Genomic DNA, 18,079 nt, shown 5'->3' on the forward strand with positions numbered 1-18,079 from the left:
TTTTCTATGTTTTCTGTGTCAAAACCAAAGGCAATACATCTCCGGTCACTAACCATTCCCCTGATGCCAGGTGTATCTGGGGATTACGGATACGACAAACAAATTCTTGGTCTCTGACCCTTCTTCTGACTATTTCCTTCACAATCAGCAGTCCTGGCGGTTTCTGTCCTGCAAATTTGGGAGCTTTTGGGGGGCTTTTTGCCAGCTGTGTTTTCCGAAGAAAACTTTATGGAGCCTCCTTGAAGGGCCTGATAATCATAGCTCAGTGCTGGGCAAAACAGGAGCCGAAAGCCATCGGCACTGCAGACCCCATGGATGGTGACACGGAGTATCCTGGTGCCCTTCCGGAGCTGCTTCACTGGGAGGAAGAGGAGGAGGAGAGCTGGAGCTGGGATTGGTCGTCTTGTCACAGCCACGGGGGTACTTTGCTGTATTGGGATACGTTTATTCGATTCATCGAAGGGTTTGGGTTGGAAGGCACCTTTAAAGGTCATCTAGTCCAACCCCCTGCACCCTGCTGAGCCGCGGGTCTATACTGATAGGCATAGAGCAGATGTTTAGATTTATGCCTCATTTCTGATCACAGGATGATTATTGGGAACCCCAAGAATTATTTTTATTAATGGGGCGGAGACCATACACTGTCTTCCCTCTGCCTTGCTACATTTGGAGCATGGGCCCATGCTTGGGGAAAATCACAGAATCATGGAATGGTTTGGGTTGGGAGGGACCTTTGAAGGTCATTTAGTCCAACCCTCCTCCATGGGCAGGGACATCTTCAACCAGATCAGGATGCTCAGAGCCCCGTCCAACCTGACCCTGAGTGTTTCCAGGGATGGGGCATCGACCACCTCTCTGGGCAACCTGGTCCAGTGTCTCACCACCCTCATTGTAAAAAATTTCTTCCTTAGATCTTGTCTGAATCTGCCCTTTTTTAGTTTAAAATCATTATCCCTTGTCCTATCACTACAGGTCTTACTAAAAAGTTTGTCCCCATCTTTCTTATCAGTCCCCTATAAATATTGAAAGGCCACAAGGTCTCCCCGGAGCCTTCTCTTCTCCAGCTGAACCCCCCCAACTCTCTCAGCCTCTCCCCCCAGCAGAGCTGCTCCAGCCCTCGGACCATTTCCGTGTCCCTCCTCTGGCCCTGCTCCAACAGCTCCATGTCTGTCCTGTGCTGGGGACCCCAGAGCTGGACGCAGGGCTGCAGGGGGGTCCCACCAGAGTGGAGTAGAGGGGGAGAATCACTTCCCTTGGTGATTAGGTACTTGATATAATTTTTACTGGCTGCATTAGGCCACTGATATGGCCATGAGATCTTTCTCCAGGTCCTGCAGCCAACGCTGGCTGCAACCTTGGACTTCCAGAGCTTTGCTGTGAGCTGCTGAGTGGTCCATGGGTGGGCCTAGTGTCCCTCAGACAACAATATCACCGCTATGGCTCTTCGCAAATAACCTGGTTTTGTAAAAATTAAGACTTGATGCTCCTCTCTGGAGCCATTTCATGAGGACCAAGCCCTTGGGGAAACGGGAAACGGGGCAGCAGCTTCTTTGTGCAATCCCCATCCCCTCCGCAAAAACCAGGCAGCAATTCTCCAAGCTCGGTAGCCAGTGGCAACAGCCCGATGAAATGAATAGGCTGTCACGCTAAGCGCTAAGAAATGTAACTATTACATTTTACAATTCTCTTTTTCTTTGCAGCACATGTTCATTTAAAGGTAATGCTCTCCGGGGTTTGCATTCTGCTGATAGGATAGCGGGATCTTAATTTACAGATATTCTCCAGTAATGCGCGGTTTATATACGTTCTGCTAATAGCATTATGAGCATAGTTTGGACTAATACAAAATTAGAGCTCTAATTTGCATAAACAAATTACTGTTTGGATTAGCGCTAAATGGGGAAGACGTCTGATATTTGAAGAGATTTGATTTGGCTGCAGCAGCTCTGTTTGTATAACGGCGTCTGTACGAAAATGAGCTGGGTGGCTCCGTGCGGGTTGGGAGGGAGGTGGGATGGGGCAGGAGATACCGGGTCATAAACCAGAGGGGGTTTTGGTGTCAGCTGAGCCCCTCTGGGATGTATTTGTCCCTATGGTGTCACTTCAGAGCTTATCAATCCTTATGGGCATTAGATCTGGACATCTGGACATTAGGAAAAAATGTTTCCCAGCAAGAGTGGTAGGAGAGTGGAATAGGCTGCCCAGGGAGGGGGTGGAGTCACCATCCCTGGATGTGTTTAAGGGCTGTTTGGATGAGCTGTGGGGGGATGAGGTATAGGGGAGAACTTTGTAGAGTAGGGCTGAGGGTTGGACTTGATGATCCCAAGGGTCTTTTCCAACCTGAATGATTCTGTGATTCTGTGGGCAGCAGTAACTGGATTGCAGCTCCAAACCCATCGCCGTCCTGCTGCCTCTCCACAGGGTTTGTGGATGTAGGGGAGAGATGGGGAGGTGGAGAAGGGTCCCCTCAACCCAGCTTGGGTCCCCTCATCTGTGCCAGGCAATAGTTGACAGTGGTCTTGGGCGACTCGTCCCATGCAGGGATGTAACAAAACTCTTGCAAGAGACAGATTTGGGAGCGGAAAAATAATATTAGCAAAGTTATAGTACCTAATAAGAAGAAGAAGAATTATGATACCAAAAATATCAAAGCTTGTAGAGCTCCATAAAGCTTGACCAAGCTCAGGGAAGGTGCCGTGTTGCTGATTCCCTTGTGGGATTGCACCCACATTTCTTTCTCTGTTTCACAGAATCACAGAATCATCTTGGTTGGAAAAGCCCTTGAAGCTCCTCCAGTCCAACCATTAACCTCACCCTGACCGTTCTTAACTCCACCAGATCCCTCAGCGCTGGGTCAACCCGACTCTTCAACCCCTCCAGGGATGGGGACTCCCCCCCTGCCCTGGGCAGCCCATTCCAATGCCCAACAACCCCTTCTGCAAAGAAATACTTCCTAAGAGCCAGTCTGACCCTGCCCTGGCACAGCTTGAGGCCATTCCCTCTTGTCCTGGCGCTTGTTCCTTGGCTCAAGAGACTCATCCCCCCTCTCTGCACCCTCCTTTCAGGGAGTTGTAGAGGGCCAGGAGGTCTCCCCTCAGCCTCCTCTTCTCCACACTAAACCCCCCCAGTTCCCTCAGCCGCTCCCCATCAGACCTGTGCTCCAGACCCTGCACCAGCTCCGTTGCCCTTCTCTGGACACGCTGGAGTCATTCGATGGCCTTTTTGGAGTGAGGGGCCCAAAACTGAACCCACTCATCGAGGGGCGGCCTCACCAGTGCCGAGTGCAGGGGTAAGATCCCTTCCCTGTCCCTGCTGGCCATGCTATTGCTGATACAAGCCAGGATGCCATTGGCCTTCTTGGTCACCTGGGCACACTGCTGGCTCCTGTTCAACCGGCTGGCAGTCAACCCCGCCAGGTCCCTCTCTGTTTGCTTCTGGGGTGGGGCTGCAAGCCAAGGGTGTGAGATGGGGTATCAGCCTGGACTCCGTGGGCTCCCCTGGATCCTGTTTCGGATGCACCAGTTATTGTGGTTAAGATGTACCAGCAGCATGGATCAAAGCTGTGCTGCATGCGAGGCGTTGGTTCGATGGCAAATATCTGCAGAGTTTAGTGATAAAGACCTTTGCTGGGTTGCAGCAGGCTATGGTTGGGTGGGAACTTGACCTTCAATGCATAGTCTCTTCTCCTGTGGCATTGCCATGGGTGATATGGGGGAAAGAAATGTCTATTTTTTGCATGGGGGAGAGTCCTTGAAGGTTGGGTTTTTTGGTGTAAGCCACAGGGAATTGGAGTTTCTCTGTCTACAGCAAGTTCCTGCATCACCTCCGTGCTCAGGCAGCTGAGAGTTTGCTCACGAAGCAGCAGCTCCTTGCGGTATCATCCCTAATTTGGGCTTACCTTGAACCTTATCGTTTTTTTGCAGATCCCCGCTATTAAACCAAACACGCCCATCGCCTCAAGGTGTCAAGTCCCAGCACGTCCAACAGAGATGGAGGAGCAAAGGCTATCGCTGCATCGGCGGCGTCATGTACCGAGTGTCAGCGAATAAACTCTCCAAGACATCCAGCACCCCTGGCCGGGGCAGAGACCTGAGCACCAAAAGCCCCGGCAGAACAGGTGAGCAGCAAGAATTTGTCCTGATCTGCGTCCAAAATCCATTGATGTCCCAGCTTCAGCCTTGAGGTCAGTTTTTAGCTGCTTTTCCCAGCCCGTGTGTTGAAACTCATGCTCTGGCCTCATAGGAGCCGGGATGCAAAGGTGACGGGCGTCCCATTGGTGCCAAAGGGCATCCCCCAGCTGTTCTTCCTTTACAGTAGCACTGAGGGGAAAAAAATACAGGAAAAAAATGAAAGGTTTAAGAGGTTTTTCTTAACTCAGGCTTAGTTCAAGCTTGTAGAGATGCGCCGTCAAAACTTGTTTCTTTTTTTAACCTGAGCAAAGTCTTGGGCAGCTTCAAGCGGCACCGCAAGGTTAAATGTATTTGAGATGCTCATCAATTTACATTCAATATTGACCTAAGAAAAGCTGAGAGGATCATTCTACAGATAACTATGAAATAGGTGTTTCGACACAGTTACCCGCTTTACATTTAACTTCAATTAAATTTGTGTTTCAGCTCCTCTTGTACTTGTGTGGCTTTTATGCAAGACCAGGTTTTTAACTATGCTTAAAGTATTTTATTGAGTTTCTACTTGGGGTCAAATATTTTTGCTCCGTAACTGCTTTTGTGACAAATTTTGGGGACAGTTAAGCTGGGAAAGGCAAAGCCAAGGCTTTATGCTATTGTTTTTCTTTGCTGGAAGGATGAAGGGTGCAGAGATGAGTATGTTCGTGGATGATGCTATAAATGAGGCGATTTAATGGCAAAGTCATTTTACTTATGGTGGGGAAGTGGATGAAAAGCAGAAATAGATAGCACGGTGTCGTTGAGAGGTGCAGCTTCTGAAACTGCCTTCACCCCGATCCGTGTGAGCGTGATGGGGTGTCCTGGATAGTTTTAAACCCACAAAGAACAGGGATTAGGGAGGGAAGGAGCTTTGTGCAGGCACAAAAATCCCATCAGCAGGAGAGCTGAGCAGCTCCGGGAAGTTTGAAAAGCGTGAGGAAAATTAGGAGCAAACAGCAACATCTCAATAAAGAGTAAATAACTCCCCCCTGACGCTCGCATGCAGCTGGTAAGTGGTGTTGGAGAGAAAATGGGGAGAGGGAAATGAGGGGCAGGCAGGAGAGGGACAGCCGGTGATGATAAATCCGTACTGCACGTCGTTGCTGGCAGGGAGGAGGGCAGAGATTTAGCTTAAACCAGGGATTAGCTGCCTGGGCACCCGGGGATGGGAAATGAAGACGCCTGCAGATGATGGCAGAGATGAGGATGCTGCGGTGGCCGAGGGGGCACGGAGCCGATGGAGCATCGCTTTCAGGTAATTTCCCTTCTGAGAGCATTAAACGGATGCTCGGCAGCAGTTTGGGGACGGTTTGCTGGGGTTTTTTTTGCAACTCAGCTCTGCTCGGGACAGATTTTCGGTAGCTGACTAGCCTGCAACATCCTCCTGGCTGCTGGCTCTGCAAATAGGTACGTGCATGCTCAGGAGCGTGCATCCATATGGCTTGTTTTGAAGTCTGCGATCCTACCTGCGAGCTGTTAAATCCTTGGCTTTGGTGCTGTGTCTGGTGGAGGATGGACAAGGATCAGCCTTTGTAGGCATGGAAAAAAAGGCCATAAAGTGAGCTTAGGGGTCTGTAGACCAAGCAAAGTCTGGTGTCAGCGCTGTCAGATTTTTTTCAAGAGCTTTGCTAACGACAATAGGATTTTCTGAAGTGTCTGAATCAGCTGCACAAAACCCAACTTGAGGGTGGTTCTGCCATAAGCACTGTCCCTGCGTGTTGAAGCTGTCATTGAAAGCAGTAAACATCTTGCCAGCGTGCAAGAAAACAGGGGAAACCCCCAAGACACGGGCAGGGAAGGTGTTAGCTGGAGCAGGTCCTGTTTTGGGGCCAGGTTTTGGGACAGAGTTGGACCGCTGGGAAGAGCCCAGGGGAGAAGCGATGACTGGAAGGACTGGAAAAGTGGAAGACCTGAGTCTGTGCAGTCTGGAGAGGAGGAGGTGGAGGGACTGCAGGTCCCCAAGTTCATGAAGAGCAGCCAAGCAAAGGAAGGATGTTTCCTCCATGGCCAGGTGGAGCAGCCAAAACCCAAGGGGCTTAAACTGTTGCAGGAAGGGTTTAGGGAGAGCTTTGGAAGAATGAGGATTATGAAGTGCTGGAGTAAATTGCCTAGGTTGACTCCAAAATCTCCATTATTGGGATTTTTTAAAGAACAGGTTACATGAATTTCTGTTTGGGGAGGACACAGGTGGAGTAGGTCTGGCCTTGCAGCAGGGAGGTGGACTTGACTCAAGCTACTGCCTAATTTCCAGTCGATGCGTTGGCTTTAATTTAGGTGCTGGGAGATGGTGAGAGGACTTGACTGTCCACCACCGTGCTTAAATCACTATTTCTGCTGCTCTTTGAAGCACCAGCATTTCTGAGGCAGCCTTTCCCAAGCCCAGATCTTGCCCGTGCCATATTTAAAATGCTTGTTCTAGACTATTTTTTTTCCTTTATCTAAGTGTGAGAAAGTCTCTACATTTGTCTAGCCACCAGGAAACAGCAAAGTCATGCGTAGGCAACTCAGCAAAGGCTGATAGATTCATCCTGTCCGTGAATATCCACCGCTGGGTTGGGACCAAGCGGAGAAACACCAACTTAGAGTGCAATATCTGGAAGAGGGATTGAACCAAAGGTATGACGGGAGGATTTTTGCAAATTCAGACATCGGCATCACTCTTAGGGTTTTGCTGGGGGAGGATTTTGGGTACGGGGGAGGAAACAGCAATGATTTTCAAGGGATTTAGTTTGTAGAAGTGACCTAAAGCAGCTTTAAAAAGCAAAGGATTGGTAAAAGGCATGGGGTGAGCATGCACTGGATACTTTTGTGGATACTTTTCCCCCTTTTTGATCTTAGTTTTTAAATAATGAGACTTTAATGGAGATGTGCAACTATCTTGAGGTTAGCAGGTCAGACCTGCTGGCCAGTGGTGGGGAGGGAGCAGCTACCCGTCGTGGCTTTATTGGGGGTGATGAAGCACAGAGGAGGTGTGACCCCCCCATCTTTCCTTCCGTACTGATACCACGTCCCTTAGCAAGGTCTCATTTACAGGAACAGGTTTAATTAGTCCTGCTTTGGGACAGACAGTCCCTTCCAGGGTTATTTTCTATAAATTACAAAGCCATCTAGTTTATTTTTTTTAAGATATCTTTTTATTTTGCTGTAGCGTCCTTCCCCCTGCCATGTGGCATGTTGGGTTTGTAACTATAAAGCCTTAGTAACTGGTGTGCATCAGTATTTTCATGTCATCTTTCAGCTCTCGCCATAATTCATCCTCCTTCACAAGGATGGATTCAACAGATACCAGCGGCTCTTGCTTTACGATAACTGGGGCTGGCAGGGCGGAAGATTTGTGTGTGCTCCTCGGGTACAAGCCTTCACACATTTACTCAATGCTCTGTGTTTTCAACACTTGACAAAGTTTATTTAAAAGACAAAAAAACAGCTTTTCCTTTCCCTTCCAGTGCCAGACGCTGTGTGTTTGAAGTAGCAGAGAGAAAGGAAACGCTCCTGACAGTTTAATAGCTCAGAGTTTACTTACGGTGCGTTATAATTCTGCTGTTTGCCTGAATTTATTGGGTTGGTATTTTGTCTCTTCGTGGCCCGACTGCAATAAGAAACGCGATGCTGATTTCTGCGGCTGATCCATCAGTGCCGTCGTACCATCCCTGCCAGGCGAGTGGGATGGGCAATTGTTTTGATGCAGGGGGGTAAGTTAAAATTTGGTCCTGGGGATGCACCTCCTGCAGCCCTGTGCTGTATCGGGGTCAGTCCTGGGGCTACCAGGAGCGATAAAGCAACTCATCCATCTCCTCAAGCAGGAGGAAGAGCAGGGGGTTTGCCACAGCTCATCACAGAATCATCTCGGTTGGAAAAGACCTTGAAGATCATCCAGTCCAACCATGAACCTCACCCTGACCGTTCCCAACTCCACCAGATCCCTCAGCGCTGGCTCAACTCGACTCTTCAACCCCTCCAGGGATGGGGACTCCCCCCCTGCCCTGGGCAGCCCATTCCAACGCCCAACAACCCCTTCTGCAAAGAAATCCTTCCTAAGAGCCAGTCTGACCCTGCCCTGGCGCAGCTTGAGGCCATTCCCTCTTGGCCTGCCGCTGGTTCCTTGGCTCAAGAGACTCATCCCCCCTCTCTGCACCCTCCTTTCAGGCAGTTGCAGAGGGCCAGGAGGTCTCCCCTCAGCCTCCTCTTCTCCACACTAAACCCCCCCAGTTCCCTCAGCCGCTCCCCATCACACCTGTGCTCCAGACCCTGCACCAGCTCCGTTGCCCTTCTCTGGACACGCTCGAGTCATTCAATGGCCTTTTTGGAGTGAGGGGCCCAAAACTGAACCCACTCATCGAGGGGCGGCCTCACCAGTGCCAAGCACAGGGGTAAGATCCCTTCCCTGTCCCTGCTGGCCACACTATTTCTGAGCTCATCCACGACCTGCTTTGTTAGCAGTGGTGCGATGTGGAGGACACCCTGGGGACAAGAACAACATCACTGCAAACCCAGTAAAAGTTTCTGAAGGTGTTTTGAGTGTAAAGAAGCTCCCTGGAGCGGCTTGTGTTTTGGGGCATCGCAGTGGTCCATGCAGCTGCTGAGAACATGTTGCTCTGCTCCTAAAGGACCTGCTGCAATTTCTGCGCTTGTGTCCGGAACAATAAAGATTAAATACAGAAATGAAAAGAGTTTTTGCTATCCTAGCCGGCCAGTGAGCTGAGATGTACCGTAACTCAGCTGCTCGAGCAAGGATGGGAAAGGCTCAGAAGAAAACATCTAACTGCAAATGCAGAGTTTGAACCCCCGCTCATCATCCCCATGCAGGATGAAGATACAGTATCAAACATGGAAAAGCTCTTTACCCCTGGGATAACTGGTATTTCTGCAACAATATATTTTTCACTCTGCAGAAGTATTAGAAAATAGGCAGCAGGATGGTGTGGAAAGCATTCGATACGTTGCAGTTAATTAAACAAGCATAATAATTGGGTTTCTCCGCTCACAACGAACCTTTCCTTCATTTCTTTCTACAGCTGCTAAGATGTTATTCAAACACTTGAGGAATTTCCATGAAATTGGGGAAAGAAGCAAAAGGTCCTGGCAACATAGCATTTCACAAAGAAATCCAAAAGGGAAAATAAAAAAAGCGCAGCCCTGTACGAGATTGAAAACAGCAGAAACCAAATTAAGGTTTGACATTGTCCAGAAAACAGCTCTGACCCCAATCTAGGCCCGAGCTGCCGCCGCTGCGGTGAGAGGTATTGCACACCGTGAACTGGGGTTGGCTCTGGCAGTGTTTTGCCAGTGCCCAGGCTGCTTTCTGTGGGTAAATCCTCAGCTGCACGATTTCCTCATACTCAGCTGAGGTTTTACATCCTGAGAAGCATGTGAGAGCCCTGGTGGGATGAAAGGCCGGTGGCTTTGGGACACTCTAGCATGGGTCGGCTTCACCTGCCGGAGGGATGCTCATGGGTGGCAGCTACCCTCTTCAGCAGCGTGGTTTTAATTACTGGTGGTTTTCAATTTTTCTCCGTAACTATAGGACCCAGAATCTGTGGAGATACCCGTATTCTCCCATGACAGGGAAGGGATCTTACCCCTGTGCTTGGCACTGGTGAGGCCGCCCCTCGATGAGTGGGTTCAGTTTTGGGCCCCTCACTCCAAAAAGGCCCTTGAATGACTCGAGCGTGTCCAGAGAAGGGCAACGGAGCTGGTGCAGGGTCTGGAGCACAGGTGTGATGGGGAGCGGCTGAGGGAACTGGGGGGGTTTAGTGTGGAGAAGAGGAGGCTGAGGGGAGACCTCCTGGCCCTCTGCAACTCCCTGAAAGCAGGGTGCAGAGAGGGGGGATGAGTCTCTTGAGCCAAGGAACCAGCGGCAGGCCAAGAGGGAATGGCCTCAAGCTGCGCCAGGGCAGGGTCAGACTGGCTCTTAGGAAGGATTTCTTTGCAGAAGGGGTTGTTGGGCGTTGGAATGGGCTGCCCAGGGCAGGGGGGGAGTCCCCATCCCTGGAGGGGTTGAAGAGTCGGGTTGAGCCAGCGCTGAGGGATCTGGTGGAGTTGGGAACGGTCAGTGTGAGGTTCATGGTTGGACTGGATGATCTTCAAGGTCTTTTCCAACCTTGATGATTCTGTGGTGATTGCTGAGCTCCCACAGGCGGCGGTTTAAGAGGAGCTTTAAGTGGCTGCCACCACGTGTCTCCTAATACAGCTGTGACGGTGGCACAGTCATGGTTCTGACCGTAGAGGAGCAAATTACTTCTAAACACATGGCTGTGTTCAACCCTCCCCGGCTGAGGGTCTTTCCCTGCATCTAGATACACTCCCTCCCTCCATCCTGCTGCCTAACATTCCCTCCTGCCTCAGTTTCCCCACCCTGCTGCAACAGCATCTTAATGCAGAACTGGGGAGACTGAAGATGTGAGCTCCTCCGCTGCATCCCGCTGAAGATGGATGACTGGTGCTCATGAACACGATTTCAGATGCGGTGGGAGAACTCCACACTCGGCGAAAGGAGGAGGAAGATAACCGCGGCGCAGGGAGCCATGCGTTGGAAGAAAGTGCACTCTCGGCTCCTTGTTTACCAACTAATTTTAGAAGCGCTGAGCGCTGCAGAAACACACTTTCTGTATTTGCAAGGATGATAAAGTGCTCAGCCCCGCCGTTGGGCTGGCTGAGGGCTTGCGTGAACGATGCTCTCTCCTCCGAGCTGCTTGGCTCTTAAAAAAACGAAGGGAAAGATTTAAGACTGGACATCTTGAACGTGTTGGGACTGAGTGGTGGAGGGGTAAGGAGGAAGTTGGTGAAGGAGAGGCCAACCCAATGCACTGAGGTGTGAGAACAGTGAAAACCAGAGTGTTGCTTTTCTCAGGTTTCAGCTGGTTTTGGTGTCGCGTGTGCTGGAGCCCACTCGTGCTCAACCCCTTCGAGCTGAATTCCTTGGCTTTGGGATGGCTCAATCCCTCGGCCCCTTCAATCTCCGTTCCTTGTCTTTGGGATTGCTCAATTCCTTACCCCTTTTGAGTTTAGTCCCTTGGCCCCTTTTGAACTCAGTCCCTTGTTTTGGGGATTGCTCAATCATTTACCCCTTTTGAGGTCAACCCCTTGGCTTCTTTTGAACTCAGTCCCTTGTCTTCAGGATTGCTCAATATCTTGCCCCTTTTGAGCTCAATCCCTTGGCTTCTTCGGGTTCCTTAGTTTTGGGATTGCTCAATCCTTTGGCCCCTTCAATCTCAATCTCATGGTTTTGGGATTGCTCAGTCTCTCACACCATTTGAGTTTAATCCCTTGACCCCTTTTAAACTCAGTCCATTGTCTTTAGGATTGCTCAGTCTCTTGGCCCCATCAGTCTTAATCCCTTTTTTGGGGATTACTCAATCCCTTGACCCCTTCATGCTCAATCCCTTGGCTTTGGGATTGCTCAGTCCCTTACCCCTTTTGAGCTCAGTCCCTTGGCCCCTTCAATCTCAATCCCATTACTCAATCTCTTATGCCTCTTGAGCTTAATCCTTTGGCCCCTTTGAGCTCAATCTCTTGGTTTTGGGATTACTCAATCCCTTACCCCCTTTGAGCTAATTTCTGTGGCCGCTTCAGTCTCAGTGCCTTGGTTTTGGGATTGCTCAATCCCTTGGCCCCTTCAATCTCAATCCCTTGCCTTTGGGATTACCCAATCTCTTACCCCTTTTGAGGTCAGTCCCTTGATTTCAGGATCACTCAATCCCTTGGTCCCTTTTGAGTTCAATCCCTCGACTCTGGGATTGCAGGTGCTGGTGGGCAGGGACCTGCTCTTATTGAGGAGCACCACTGGATCCAGCACTGGTGTAGACTGGAGTTTGCAGAGCTCAGGAGATGTTCCACAGGCTCCTTGCAAGCAGTGGCTCGTACAACATCATTGAACCCAGACCGTGCTTCTTTAATTGAGGTTGCTTCGCTGATAAAACACTCGTGACCGCCTGACCCGGGGACGTGCATGTTCCTGTTAGGAGCTGGGGTGCGATCAGGCAGGAAAACGTGCAAAGCTCCGCTCGTGTAGCAGCAGCTCATCCCTTCTTTTGCTGTTACCTTCTAGAGAGTGAGGGTTTCTGCTGCCCGGTGAGTAAAATAAATTACCCCCAGCAGCTGCTAGTGCTGATCATCTGAAACACTGGAACCCACTTAAATGAATAATAATTAAAGAAATAAATTTCCCCGAGTGCCAGCCTCAAAACTTTTTGTTCAGCAATAAAGCAAAGGAGAGCCTTGCAAAATGAATCGCTTGGCTGTTTCCGAAGTCTGCGCTGCAGCGGGCGAAGTGGGGTTATAATGGGACCTATTAAAGGAGCCAGCATGGTTACAGGAAGCCTTTTCCTGGGTGTCAAGGTCGTGTTGAAAGAGGCTGAGTAGAAGCGAGCGTGACTAACGGCAAAACCCCTTCCCTTGATGAGCAAGACTAAATAACGGGAAGCTGGGATGACCCCGTTATGGTCATCCCTGAGTCAGAGCATCAGCCAGTGGAGCCGGTTCTCTGCCGCCTGCGGTCGCTTGGGCAACGCCCTGGTTATTTCCCTCGCTGTGTAAGATTTCCATAAATTATCCTTGATTTGGGGCAGTTGAAGCAGAGGAGTAGCAATGGGCTTGGTGGTTTCCTCTGTCCCCAAGGAGGGTGACGTGCATGGCTGGCACTGGCCCGTCACCCTAACACAATGCTCTCACCCTCTTACACTCCCTTGGCCCTGCAGCTTCTCCCCTTTTTTAGGCTATTTCAGTTTTCTCCAACCTTTTTTTAGGCTATTTCAGTTTTCTCCAACCTTTCCACCATATAAAAAAATAAACTACTAGATAAGATGCACAAACAGACTTTTCCACATGATGAGCTCCCGGTCCTTGAGCTGTGCCCTAGATGCAATAAAGTCGTTCCTAAATAATTAAGCAGGTAATAATGAACCGTGCTCCCTCCGTGCAATATTTGCAGCTGATTTTTAACGCAAAGGAAAATTTCAAGCGTCCTTTGCGGCGTGCTTTTGTTGCATTGCAAGCCCTTGGGCGAGGGGGTGGTGGAGCTGGATGGGAGCATCCTGCTCTCTGTGTTGGCATCCTGGAAAGCACCGACTGTTGCTCCTGAGCGCAGTTTTGGGGCTGCCACAGGCAAATATCTGCCAACCTTTCCCTGGAGGAGAAAGACCATGGTGCAGGTGAGGGACCCCTGAAACCCTGAGATATGTTTTGGGGTTATGGAAAAAAAAGGGTCCTAATTAATGTATGGGTGTTGGTGGTGGGGTGCAGCACCCGACCTGCTCATTTTAAACATATTTTGTCGTTGTGGAGTCTTCGGTAGGAATAAATTGTGACTCTTTGCCCTTTTCCATCAAAAGCTGGAATTTCGAGCGGGATGGGCTGAGCAGAGGCGAACGCTGCGGAAAACACCACGGGACCGCTCAGCTGTGGATTTCTTCAGAGGAGCAAGGGAAAAAAAAAAAAAAAGGAGTTAGGCTGTAGCCCCCGCTATTAATCATAGCTGTAATCATGCATTTAATGAACATGACAGCTCCTGCTCCCTCTGGAGAGACGCGTCGAGTCTCACGGCTGGGTTAGGTACAACAATCACTTCTCAACGCTCGCGCTTGATAACACCAAGAGCCGCCGGAGCAGCCAGTGTCAGGTTGGGGATGATGCATTAAGAGAAACAATCCCCGTTTGCACGGGCTGTGTATTTCCTTACAGATGATGCGCTTCAAACCGACTAAATCATTAAGAAGGAAAAAAAAAAAAAAAAAAGGCAAAGAGAGAAAAACACCTGTCCCTTATGCGGGGTATAAAATATCAAGCCTGACGCCGCCGTGCTGTGTGTAATCAGTTAAAAAGCCCTTAATGTGCAGTTCTTGATGCTCTCCCCAGCAGCTTTTATTTTTTTCCTCCCTTTTTTTTCCTCCCCCTGTTGTTCCCACTGCCTTTGAGCGTGCACAGGGGAGGAACTTGCCACGCCGCTTATTTAAATCTCTGCAGCGAGGGACTTTTGCAATATAGAGGCAAACGTGATACGGGATGCGCGAGTTGCTCTCCTGATCCGACAGCACCGCTGCGTCCCGACGCTGAGGCTCTCCCTAGTTGGAGAGCGGTTGGGGAGAAAAATGGGTCAGATTTGGGACTGGCATCTATCCTGCAAAATAAAAGTGTGTTATGTCTGGATCAAACTCCCAGAGATCAGAGTCAAGCCCTGGGGGCATCATTTCAGCTTTTTGTTTCATTTAGTCCTAGACCGCAGCAAATCTCAGCTCCTAATTTTTTCATTTAACCCTTATCCGGTTCTCCGGTGTCTTTTCCTCAGCCCCTGTTTCCCACCGCGTGGGTTACTTTGATAATACAGATACACCGTGAATCTCCACTGTCTGTGAAATATTAGATGTTTTGTATTTATTAATGCAAATCTCTTGGTAGTGGCTCTTAACTGGGCATCCCGAGTTGGTAACCGCTCTAAAAATCAAAACTTGGACTCCTCAGACCTCCTTAAAGATCTGAGACATCAAATCCCCTCTCCTGCATCTCCTCCCCTGCTGCTTTGATGCTCACAGAGCCTGGCTTGTATTTAAACTTCTTTTTGCACGATGCACGATGCCGGAGCCTGAGTTTCCTCCGTAAATCCCAATCGGCGGCGAAAACATGTAATTACGGAGCTTCTTAACAAGAAGCATTATGGAGCCGCTGGGCTGTCTCCTCCTGGGTAAATATTTAGGTGGTTTTCTAATAGTTTGGGGAGGATTTGCATGTGGGGTGAGTAATTAGGCAGTGGGAAAGCGTGGATGAAGGGTTTCTTTGCCAGCTGCCAGTCTGATGCTTTGCCAGACCTGGTCGGCACGCTGGATCGGTGCATCTCACCCGGATTTTGTGGATGAGATCGGCTCTCGGGGGGTTAAACTGCCTCTAGGCTGCGAATTAATTCACAGCAAGAGCCTGTAACGGTATCTGCGCATTGCCTGTCCACTTTTATAATGGCATGACTTCTTGCCAGAAGATAAAATGGGCAAAAAACCCGCAAACATTATGTCATGGATGTATTTTTGCTATGTATAAATTAAAAACCAGTGGCATGAGGCTGTCGCACCCTTTATTTATTTACTTATTATTTATTTCTTTAGTTAGTTCTCCTTTCTGGCCAAGATGTGGTTGTCAGGCTGCTTTAACTAAAAGGATGGTGCACAAGCACGGAAGCGTGTTTGTCCCCGAGAGTCCACTTTTATGCCTGAGTATTAAATATTTAGAGAGATTGTCTGCTGCTCTGGGGAGCCAGCTCCTGGTATAGCTTGTCCTGCTGAGCTTGCTTTAAGGAGCATTAAACATAATTGCAGAGGGCTGAGGGGTGCTCTATCCCTATGCTAACGGTCGGACTTCAATTTGGGTCTTTCTTCCTGCGTCACTTGGGAGGTCAACCTCGCTGGAGCGCACCGGCCTCTTAACCCACGTCCTCGCTACGAGATGCTCTGTGGCATCTTTGCAGCAACCCGAATGTGATGTGCCTTGATTTTAACGCTGAAAACAAGTTGAAAAGATGCTCCTACAGCGAGGCAGCTCTGTAACGAGGTGGAAGCCAAAAAAAACCCAGCAAAAAACCCCTCAGTGGTGGCTCAAAACACCCAGTTGATACTCGACGCCCTTGCGGCGAGCTTGAGTGAGCTTGTGGCAAGCTTGAATGTGCTTGCCGGTGAGTTGAGCGGAGCGTGCTCGATGCTTCTGATCGACAGGCATGTGCCGCCCGCGCCGGCATCGCGCCTGCGCCAGCGTTTTTATTTGCAGAGGGAACAGATGGGGCTTCGCCGATGCCGGCAGCCCGAGTGACAGCTCGCGCGCGGGGAGAGCGCGCTGCCGCGCTATCAAATTCCACTCGTTCACTCCCCAACACGCCCGGGCTGGCAGGTGAGTGACTGAGCCGCTCTTGTACCACCTGGAATGCTGAGATACAGCCTTTATTTTCAATTCATTCTTTCCTACGCCAGTCAAGGACAATTTAATTATATGCGTGCACGTATCGGAGGCAGGCGCTGGGCTTCCCCAGCCGGCTGCAGGGAGCAACCAAGCCAAGCATGAAAATTTGCTGGACTGATAGTGCAAGCGTGCGAGTGGCCCGGAGGGGTTTTTTGGCACATTTGGGTGCTGGGGGGAAAGGTCCCTGCTGTGTTTGGAGCTGGCAAGGAGCCCTTTTGCTGTGGCTGCGCCGAAGGTGCCGGCAACGTGGAGGCCCGTAAAGAACGTCCCCACCCACTGGGGCTCTGGGAGCTGCTTGCTTTGGGTTAAGCAATAAGATCATAGAATCACAGAAGGGTTTGGGTTGGAAGGGACCTTTGAAGGTCATGGACAGGGATATCTGATTGAAGGAGCTGGGAGTGTTTAGTTTGAGGAAGAGAAGGCTGAGGGGAGACCTCATCACTCTCTACAGCTCCCTGAAAGGACGTTGTAGAGAGGTTGGTGCTGGTCTCTTCTCCCAGGGAATTAGTGACAGAACAAGAGGGAACGGCTTTAAACTGCACCAGGGGAGGTTCAGACTGGACATGAGGAAAAAAATTTTCCCAGCAAGAGTGGTCAGAGAGTGGAATAGGCTGCCCAGGGAGGGGGTGGAGTCCCCATCCCTGGGTGTGTTTAAGGGTCATTTGGATGAGCTGTGGGGGGATGTGGGGTAGGGGAGAACTTTGTAGAGTCGGGCTAAGGGTTGGACTCGGTGATCCCGAGGGGCTTTTCCAACCTGAATGATTCTGCGATTCTGTGATCTTCAACCAGATCAGGTTGCTCAAAGCTCCGTCCAATCTGACCTTGAATGTTTCCAGGGATGGGGCATCGACCACCTCTCTGGGCAACCTGGTCCAGTGTCTCACCACCTTCATTGTAAAAAATTTCTTCCCTCTATCTAGTCTGAATCTACCTTCCTTTAGTTTAAAACTGTTGTCCTGTTGCTACAGGCTCTGCTAAAAAGTTTGTCCCCATCTTTCTTATAAGCCTTCTTTAAATATTGACAGGCCACAAGAAGGTCTCCCCAGAGCCTTCTCTTCTCCAGCTGAACACCCCCAACTCTCTCAGCCTTTCCTCCCAGCAGAGCTGCTCCAGCCCTTGGACTGTTTTTGTAGACCTAAGATACTGAAGGCTGTGTGAATTCCAGCAAAATTTCTTGATTCTGAGCAAATTTTCAATGTTTTCTTCTCTGTTTCCAACAGCGAGGTTGCACTGTGTGCCCAGTCCCGGCTTCTCTCCATCCGGCTGCCTGAACAGATCAGCTACGAGCCGATACATCGCCAGGTCTGTCCTTGCGGGGAGGGACGCCGTGCTGCCCCTCCGGGTGCTGCGCGTGATTTATGCTCAGGAGGTTGTCAGAAGCTTGAGACGCAGCTATTTAACTGGCTGTTAATTCGGTGAACCTCTGGCTGCTGCTTTTCTCCAATCTGCTATGAGGTGGTTGTAAGCTCAGCAGAAAGCCACAGTTTCTGCTTGGAAAGGATTTGAAAGCTTATTAATGGATAACAACACCTTTCTGCGAGCAAAGAATGCCAAATCCTATTCGGAAAGTCCGTTTTTAAATCAACCGTATTGTTCTCAAGAGGTTTTTTGGGTTTTTTTCCCCGCCTCTGAGAAGCCCATCCCAATTCTGCCCAGGAAATCTGCAGGTTTTCCTTCTTGCTATCCCACCCACAAACTGGGAACCTGCCACATGGCAACTGGGAAGCACCGTGTATGGGAGAACGATGGCACGTTGCTGGTGTTCAACACCCTGCCAGCTTTCTCCGTGCCTTTTTTTTGGTGCTAGATGTGCCACACATCATTGTGTCCTTAAATATGAGCTTTTGCAGGCAAGTCCTTCTTAATTATAGCAGACTAAAATTTATTCCTGAGGTTTGTTCCAGATGTCTGTATACAGACGTAGTGCCAGATTCTAGCTATATTTTGTCGTATCCTACCACTAATATCAACTAGTTTAA

The 18,079-nt window shown here is 49.9% G+C and overlaps 1 protein-coding gene across 8 annotated transcripts in view; it reads left to right on the forward strand.

Annotated features, from left to right (window-relative positions):
* ZC3H3 (zinc finger CCCH-type containing 3) overlaps positions 1-18,079 on the forward strand; it is a 182,369-nt gene that overhangs the window by 114,775 nt on the left and 49,515 nt on the right. For all 8 annotated transcript variants that reach the window (XM_074828309.1, XM_074828692.1, XM_074828511.1 and 5 more), the window contains 2 exons: positions 3,924-4,117; positions 17,321-17,402. In XM_074828309.1, the coding sequence (XP_074684410.1) occupies positions 3,924-4,117; positions 17,321-17,402 (276 nt within the window). The remainder of the gene's footprint in view (positions 1-3,923; positions 4,118-17,320; positions 17,403-18,079) is intronic.

The sequence above is a fragment of the Strix aluco genome, chromosome 1, assembly GCF_031877795.1.
Source record: "Strix aluco isolate bStrAlu1 chromosome 1, bStrAlu1.hap1, whole genome shotgun sequence".
Taxonomy (NCBI): Eukaryota; Metazoa; Chordata; class Aves; order Strigiformes; family Strigidae; genus Strix; species Strix aluco.